This window comes from Eptatretus burgeri, chromosome 3 (genome assembly GCF_056783735.1).
Source record: "Eptatretus burgeri isolate ZD-2024b chromosome 3, Ebu_testis_v1, whole genome shotgun sequence".
In the NCBI taxonomy this organism is placed as follows: domain Eukaryota; kingdom Metazoa; phylum Chordata; class Myxini; order Myxiniformes; family Myxinidae; genus Eptatretus; species Eptatretus burgeri.
This window is the reverse complement of record NC_140963.1, coordinates 98,702,651-98,711,946: the sequence shown is the minus strand read 5'-3', so window position 1 is coordinate 98,711,946 and position 9,296 is coordinate 98,702,651. Positions and strand designations below refer to the sequence as shown.

At 38.8% G+C, this 9,296-nt stretch overlaps 1 protein-coding gene across 3 annotated transcripts in view; it reads left to right on the top strand.

Annotated features, from left to right (window-relative positions):
- PAN2 (poly(A) specific ribonuclease subunit PAN2) overlaps positions 1–8,428 on the top strand; it is a 179,243-nt gene extending 170,815 nt beyond the window's left edge. For all 3 annotated transcript variants that reach the window (XM_085874652.1, XM_085874654.1, XM_085874653.1), the window contains 3 exons: positions 979–1,072; positions 4,122–4,304; positions 6,998–8,428. In XM_085874652.1, coding sequence (XP_085730778.1) covers positions 979–1,072; positions 4,122–4,304; positions 6,998–7,002 — 282 coding nt within the window. In that variant the 3' untranslated portion in view covers positions 7,003–8,428. The remainder of the gene's footprint in view (positions 1–978; positions 1,073–4,121; positions 4,305–6,997) is intronic.
- Positions 8,429–9,296: the final 868 nt, after the last annotated feature.

Here is a 9,296-nt window from a genome sequence, read left to right as displayed (position 1 = left end):
TGTTAGATGAGGTAAGTACAGCCACTGAGCTGTGTTTTCCGTCAACCAAGGAAGAAGCACGTACCATTTTAAAACTCTTTGGTATGACTCAACCGGGGTTCAAACCACCGACTCCCCAGACTCAGAGCAGATGCTCGAACCATTCCACCACTGAGTCTGGTGACTTGTAACAATTAGTCTAGTGACCAATATTTACGCATAACTTTGTAAATTACAGCAATGCCTTCTCACAAACGTTGGGGGAAATCTTACTTTGATCACAAAGAAATAATAATAATGCTATTAATTTCATTTCAACCCAGGTACCACCATACTTGTTTGTGAGTTAGCATGATGAAAGGAGACCCTGGAAAGCTAATTTCCCTCTCCTTCAGGTCCATCAGCATGCTGTTTTTGTCGATAAACACATTTTCTGAATTGTCTTGTATTCACTTGTGTGCCAGTATGTTCATTGTTGTCTCGAGTTGCTGCACGCCATCTTGAAACTTCATTAGCAGCATGAAGACAAAATATCTGCTTTGATATGATTGTCACTTGAAAATGGCAAAGTTACACAATTGTAAAGGGAAGATTCTGAAAGCTTGGATGAAACTAATTTTTCAACATTAAATAAACAAATGCCAGGGTTAAAAACTTGATCTTAATTTTTTTTTGTTTGGTGTCAACAATTGAGTCTCCAAAAATGCCAAATGAGATTCACAAGTTTTTGCAAAAAAAAAATGGGTGAAGCACCCAATTTGTTATGAGACATTATCCCCAAAAGCTCTTGGGTTGAGCCCTGATTTCTTCTTGTTGTTGGATCATCTTATTTACATCACAAAGATGCTTTCTTGAAATATTTTCATCAAAATTTAATGTGGTCAGCTGAGTAGCTTTGGAAAAATTAGGTGAGTTGTCATGGAATAACTAAAGGAAGTTTATAAGCTTACTCTATTTGTTGTGATCTGTTGTAACTCATGCCTTTCATATATTTTACAGGTTCCCAAGGATCAAATCTTTGATACCGTCCTACTTTTTCACATTCCCCGGAAAAGAATGATTTCTTTGCGTTTTCTGGCATGGTATTTCCTTGGTAAGTTTAATCTGACTCACACCTTTGATTTTTCAAGATACATCACCAATGGAAAAACTTTTTGGTGATATTTTTAATATGTTCTGTGGGCTATTGTTGTCACGTGACTACTATGATAAATTTGTGGCTCCTTTATGCTGCTTTTGTACTTAAACAAGTTTTACATTGTCTCTTTGCTCTGCGATATGTAAACATCGATCACAGAAAAAAATCATGCTTCATCATCATCGTCGCCGTCGTTGTTGCGCCAAGATGGAGAGGGACCTTTTGTTTCACCAAGTATAAGACATAAAAAGTCATACAAAGAGAACACCAACCATAAAAACAATTTCAATAGAAGTGGGTATATTACATAATGTACACGTTTTTGCAATTATTGAGAAATACATTAAAACAAAAACTTAATGTTCAACTATACATAACACATTCTTAAAAAACATTCCTGTTGAAAAATACAGCACTTGCTTACATTCTCGAAATGGCTCTCAAGCTCTCAATGAAGCCTGGCCATTATATGTGCTTTAAAAACAGCCAAAACATTGCATACAATGTTAGCATCAGCAAGTGCCTTTGCTTTCCTCATTTTTTTTTTTATATAGCTAATTTTCTTTCCAAATTAAAAAACATTGGCAAGTATAATTTTTGGACTCATGCATGGAGTGTGAGCCATAAAGTGTGGGAATGGAGGGAGCAGGGGAAGTGGACAATTATGTGATGAACAAGGTGTAGCGACAAATCAAAAAAGTGGTAACGGTCTTGCACAATTGATATAGTTCCTCTTCTCTCTCCCCAAAAACATAAAAACAATGATAGTAATAATGATAAAAAATACTTTTAGTTTAAATGTTATTTTATTTGCATATATGACACCTGCCCCACCCCATTAAGATTGGGTCTGTGGCCTGAGATGGATTTGTTTACTCTGGTGTTGGTGAAGCCCAGGCATGATGGCCTCTTCCTGTGTCAAAGTTGCTTGTTATTCCTTATTCAAGACATAGCATTGATTTTTGTGGGATTGAAATGATGCAAAAATATAATATAATACAAGGAAAAATCATATGACTCGATCTCCAGGAGACATCACTCGTACGTTTAAGTATCGATGAAGCATACATTATAGACTATTGTACGCCGGAGGGCGGCCCGAGGAGAAGTTTCTCTCCTTATCGAGATCCCAAAACTTCCAAGTGCAATATGGGAAAACAAAGAGCATTACAGAGATTACGCAATTTTTTGTCGTCATTGGAAAGTGGAGAGGAAGATAAACATACAAGCAGTACAGTTCCACTGACATTAGATGTTGGGGGCACAGAGAAAACTTTGAGGGGTGGGGAAACGGGCTTGAGAGCTGACAATGGAAGCAGTCAAACACAGCTCAAAGCAATGAAACACCCGAATGACCTTCTGATAAACCTGCACAAACAACCGTCACAAATCCAATGTCTACTACTGAGGTGTAATATGTCTGCCGAAAGCCACCTTCTCCTACTGTGTCCCAAAGATCCTGAACTTTTTGTCTGTTGGCATTTTGAAAATCTGTGTATAAAATCATGTGAGTGAGCAATCCCAGAAAGGTGTATATTGCAGAAAACTGGCTGAAGAAGAGCACTCAAAGCATAATAATGTTGCATGTTGTGATTGCTACAGATCACCAGGCTGCAAAATGTCCTGATAGAAGATGAAAATTATGGATGAATCCACATGTTATATTTCCATTATAAGTAGCTTGGGCTGTCATAACCAAGCATGCTGGACTGCTATAATAAGCTGACACATCACCACGGTATAACATCCAGAAACAAAAAATTGGTGAGCAGCGGCAACACGCAAAGTCATTACTCCACCGAGAATGTCAACGTGTCCATGACCTCCTTCTGCCAGTAAGTTAACTTCCAATTTAAGGCAGTGCTTTCTTCTTCAAAATAAATCAAACAAATGCTTTTTTTTTCTTTTTCTTTTTTTACAGAGGACTGATTAGCACTCTGCCTGATGTGACTTTCACCTTTCCACTCTCACTCGAGCTTGAGTGCTGCCAAGTGGCATTTTTGTCTCCTGCCTTTCCCTTTTCACCTGAGTGTTTCCAAGCAGTGCTTTTTACCATCAGCCATTCCAATGTCTATGCCCAGTAGCCTGCATTTGCTCTACTGTACAGCACTGATTCTCCCTCTGACCCTGTGGCATGGCTCTCTTAGCTTGCATCCTTATTGTTGGCATTGCCATCTGCTTGGTCAATGATCTGAGACTAATCAGCAATGTGAAATTATGATTTAATTTGTTTTTGAATTTTGGTCAGCTTCTTTCTGTCATAAAACAAATGGGGTGGAAGTAGTATGGTCCTTGTACCCAGTCCTTCCTGAAGTCATGTGAGCACATCCTTGAATGAGTGGTTACATTCAGGTCTTTTCTCATCAATACATGCATCCATTTTTCTCTTGAGCTGCATCTATGGGGAAGTGTAAGAAACTCAGGTCAGATAGACTTGGTCCTGACCTTTTTCTTCAGTTATGGGTAGCATATGCTGACATATTTGCTGATACTCTGCAAATGGCACCGGTATAGGTTTACGGAGGTGACGGAACATGATCACGTGCGACACGGTGAAATAAACTAAAATTCACTTTTTCAAGTATCATCACTGGGTACAATAAGCTGATATGGTTAGAGTTTTAAATATCAATGCCATAATTACAATTACCATCATGTGAGGCAAAAAATATATCAAAGTATCTCTTTCAACAAAGGTAACAGCATGGACAAATATATGCATTATCTGCATCCAAGGCTTTATTCATGAGATGAAGATGATTGAGTTTAACCATGAGAACGTTCAAGCATTTATATTTTGGATGTTTCTAAATTAATTACAAAATATAATCATTTAAACAAAACTGATTATTTTTGGAGTTTTTTTTTTTGTTTGTTTTTTCTTTGCAGAAATGTTATCTATTTTAAAGTTGACTCACATCAGCAGAAGTTGAAAAAAAAATTATTTACATGGGATTTTAGGTTTGCTTCAATTTAATGCTGAATGCTTTTATTGCTCTGGTAGAATTACACATCCAAGCAGAAACCCATGACAGCATTGAGGATTCCAATGCAGCTTTGCAGCTCTACCAGAAGTACCTGGAGCTGAGTGACAATGGCTGTGATCATGACCGTTTTCGGCATACCCTCAAGCAGCTGTATGAGGAGGGCCGCAAACATGACTGGAAAGTGCCTGGAATTGAGTCAGGTATGATCACTTGGTGATTAAAAATGGTCTAATAGGAGGTATCCTGTGTTCTATGCTTCTGAATATTCCTCTTTTGTCTTTCCTTCCATGCTGTATTCTTGATTTACTATCGTGGCAAAAAAAATATTGGCACCCTTGCACTTTTTTTCAAATAATGCACCATTTCTTCCAAAATATTGTTGAAATTAAAAAAAAAAAATCTTTTGGTATCTACATATGTATTTCTTTGGTTTTCAGTGGAACAAAGCAAAAAATAAGCTGAAAAATTACTAAATCGTAGTTTATTCCACAAAGAAATCTCAAAATGGCCTGGACAATATTATTGGCACCTTTTAGAAGTTGTTTGAAATAATTAGATTTCAAGCAGGTGATGATTTCATTTCAATGATGCTCCTGTACTTTGGAATTTAACTCACCTGTGATGAGTTGCAGGTACCTGCAATATAAAAATCACTCATTCATCCAGTTTGTAATGAGAACAGGAGTCATTCTGCTGTTTTGTGTCACTGTGTGTTCCACAATGAGCATGGAGAAAAAGAAAGAAAACCAGAGAATTGTCTGAGGAGGTCAGACACAAGATTGTAGCCAAGCATAGACAATTTCAAGGCTACAAATCCATCTCCAGAGGCCTTGATGTTCCTGTGTCCACTTAACTGTATGCAATGTTATCAGGAAGTTTCAGGCCCATGGCACTGGAGCCAACTTCCCTGGACGTGGCCGCAAGAGAAAACTTGATCGAAGATTACAGCGAAGAATTGTTCGAATGGTGGAGAAACCACCTCAATCAACTGCCAAACAGATTCAAGCTGACCTTCAGACACACGGTACGACAGTTTCAACTCGCACCATCCATCGCCAACTCGATAAAAGGGGGTTCTATGGGAGGAGATCCAGGAGGACCCCACTGCTGAGAGAGAGAGAGACATAAGAAAGCCCGACTGGAGTTTTCCAAAATCCTTCTGGGAGAATGTCCTGTGTACAGACGAGACCAAATTAGAGCTTTTTGGTAAAGCACATAATCACTGTGTTTACAGAAAACAAAATGAAGCCTTCAAAGAAAAGAACACCTTCCCTACTACTACAGTCAAACATGGAGGAGGTTCAGTGATGTTTTGGAGTTGCTGTGCTGGGATGCCTTGAATGTGTGCATCAACCTTATTTCTGTTCCCTTCTATTGGAGAGTATATGGTTGATGGACATGGTTTTCTATCACTAATCTTTAATCAATGGTACTTTATAGATTTTTTGTTTTGTTTTGTTTGTTTTTCCTTTTTTCAGATGCTGTGTAAAAAATAATTTTTATATTTTCATAGAGGGCTAATCTCCCTCTCTATCAAGTCCATTGGTATGACCTTTTGTGAATAAACAAATATTTTCTTAATTGTATTGCATTCAATTGCATGCCCGAATGTCCATCGTTGTTCTCAGTTGCTGGAAGCTCTGAGTAATACTTAAGAAAACCTATTGTAATGTATATTAGAATGTAAGACCCGTCTCTTCCAGAGAAAATAATAAAAAATTAACTTTCACTCTTTAAATATTGCACAAATACATTAATGAATATTGGCTGTTTTTTGTTTTTGTTCAAATCCTTTTCTCACCTGTGTTGCAAGTAGAGCAACACAGGTGAAGCAAGACATTTCAGCTTTTCATTTTCAATTAATTTGTTAAAATTTCAAAAACACGTTTTCACATTTTTTTTTTAATGTATATTTTTTTGTATACCTTGTCGAGGCCTGTGTGAGAGCTAACACACAACGCACAGCAAGGGGGGGGGTGGGGATGAGACAAGAGGGGTGGGAGTGAGAAGGACAAAACAGTGGGGAACAGAGACATGAGGAGATCTGTGGAAGGCAGAGGGATGGGGTGGGGAACACGGGGTATACAAGATGGACATTACAGGGACTTTCAGGAAGGAAAGCAGGGAATTTGAAGGAGGTGGGCTTGGGTGGATTATCGGGGGTAGAAAAGATCGAGGATTTGGATGGGGGGTGATAAGAGATGGTGGTGAACAGCTGTTTTGAAGGCCTGGAGGGAAGAATGGGAATGAATAGAGCGAGGGAGTTTATTCCAAAGGTGGGAAAAAAGAGGAATGAAAGAGTGAAGATGAGCAGTGATTCGTGATTTTGGTAGTTTTACTAGAAGGGGGTTGTTGGTGGACCTTGAGCGCCCTGCGGAAATGTGGTGGGGACAAATCGCAGAGAGAGCATGCCTCCTGGAGAGGTGACGGTAGAAGACAGAAAGACCACCAACCAGCCTGTGGTGAGAGAGTGAGAGGCCCAAAGACTCAGCCTCATTGCGGGAGATTATGGGGTATTTTGTGTAGATTGTTGACATTTTTAAAATTTCATCCATTTTAAATACAGGTGTTAACATACCAAAACTTTACAAAAGTCAAGGGGTGTGAATACTTTCTAAAGGCACTGTATATAATGTTCTGCTTCCTGGTATTATAGTGTAAGCATTTCCTCCTTTGAAGGTGTCCACTGCCATTTTTTTTTTCCTCAAAGTTAATAAACATCCCTTTTGTCTTTTCGTTTTCTGCTGTATTATAATGTAAGTCAGATTGACCATGATCATTTAATAACTACTGACATTTTAAATTGTACTTCAAGCTTGCAGTTCAATTTGCTTTAAACAACATTTGTCAAAGATTATGAACATGGAGGTGTGCAAGTTTCTCTGTGTTGCAGGTTGATTTGACGATGATGTGGTGGTCTGAAGAGGATGAAAGGAATGTGACTTTAACTGTGGACACACTCAGGTTATCAATTCTTCTGTATGCTGAGTGACTTTGTGGGTCACCTTTTCATTTCCAAAATCACTGCTTGTTGAAATTTCAATTTGAAATAATGTGAGATGGATCAAAATCTGCACACATTCAGTGAAGGTGCCATTGCTTTTGGGCAAATACCATCGTCGCTTGCCATTAGCAGTGGGTATTTCATGATGAGAAATCTGTGTTGTATATTTAATAATTCCATTTGAGATGGTCAACCCTGTGTGTGAAATGATTTGCAAAAATGGTCAGATTTTTGATGTTAAAAAAAAGGTTGTTGTGCTGAAATATTCACGGGGTGGGTTAGCTTGCTTGTTTGTTTAATTGCACTATTCATGAATGGCTTGTAGAATCATATGTGGCATGTGTTTCCGTCTGCTATACATTTTCACAATTACAACATGAAGTGATAATTTTGCTTTTAAATTTAGCAGGCATTTTTTCAGGATGGACATTAGCTAGCAAAGATACAAGCCGGTAGGCGACGAGGGATTCGCTAGGATCGAAGCGCTGGATACTATGCTTTTCATTCTGACCGATCCACCAACGAAGATTCATTGCCAAGATGTATTGGTTCACATACAATTGTTCCTTTGCCTGGCAAGATTTTTCCTATTGCGTAGTTTGCCAACTGGCACTCCTCATAAAAAATGACGGTAAATAGACACCCTATTTTTGAAGGACTACCATTTGAAAAATAATCGGTTTGCTGGTTTGTGCTTTGGAGCCTCACATTGCAGAAACACACACACACACACACACACACACACACACACACACACACACACACACACACACACACACACACACGGAAAACCCGATTAAACTTCTCTCATTGCTCTTGTTTGACCACACCTCCTGAGCCACACAATATTTTTCATAAGCCACGCCCACTTTCCTACGCCACTCCCACTTTTCATCAACCACGTCCACTTTCCCTAAGCTCCACCCACTTTCCTAAGCCCCTCAAAAAAGATGACTGTGAATAGACACCCGAGTTTTGAAGGACTACGATTTGAAAAATAAAACCTCAATCAAAAATCAGCTCAAGTAAAATTTTCTAAATATCTCGAAGTGTTTAATTCCGAAGTCTCGTTTCTCTACATTCAAAACTGAAGGACAAGTATTGAAAATACTGTACACGGTTTTTCGGCCGCTGCACGGCAGCGGGTGGTTGCTCGGCGACGAAATTCAAACGCGCACATTCCCAACGAATACTGCAAATGTTGGCAAAGTTTCATCAAAATCGGTTTGCTGGTTCGTGCTGTGGAGCCTCGCGTTGCAGACACACACACACACACACACACACACACACACACACACACACACACACACACACACACACGGAAAACCTGACAATAAGGGATATCTAGCATATATAGCGAATCCAATAATTATGATGATTCTGCAGTGATCCTCGGATATCTTATCCAAGATACCCATTTTAAATGCTGTGCACACAATTTATTAGCCTAGTCAACCTGCAATGGTAGTTTGTCACAATAATATGATGGAGTTCCCATTTGGTGCCTATTTAATTCCCCCATTGCAATGATCATGTTATTTAGTTCACGATCCCAAGGTTGTATTCAAAATGTTTTAGATTGGTCATTGATACAGATAAATTATTGCTAATGTGCTGATGTAATTTGTGACACAACCAATTATTGGGCCTTTTCTCTGGTTTAGGCTGAAATGTGTTTCAAGGGACTTGGTGTTTTCATCACTATTCCCAAATTTTACCAGTAGACATCATAAGATTGATGTCATGTGCATTTTTAAATATAGATAGAAGTATAGCATCTTTTGCAAAAATGATGAAATAAAGTCGGTCTTTGCTTAAAAAAAAAATCTTTAGCAGTTGTATCATTTACTGCACAATAGACTGATGCACATTTCTCACTGGTCTCATGCCCAACAGTCAGACACCATCCATGATGAAGAGGGTCATTCACGCATGGAATGGTCTCTGGATTTTTAGATCCTTGTGGGGGATCTCGAAGTCGTACTCATGTTGTTGTTCTTCATCTTCTTCTTGTGGACTTTTTGGTTTCACAGCCTACAGTTTTCATCGAAACTTCCTGAAACTTGGCATATATTAGAAGGAACACATAAAGTGCAGAGTTCAGCCGACTATAAGGAATGCGAATAATGTAGAGCAAAGCACTTGACCAGTTGCTACTTTAAGACGGGCCCACAGGACACACACACAA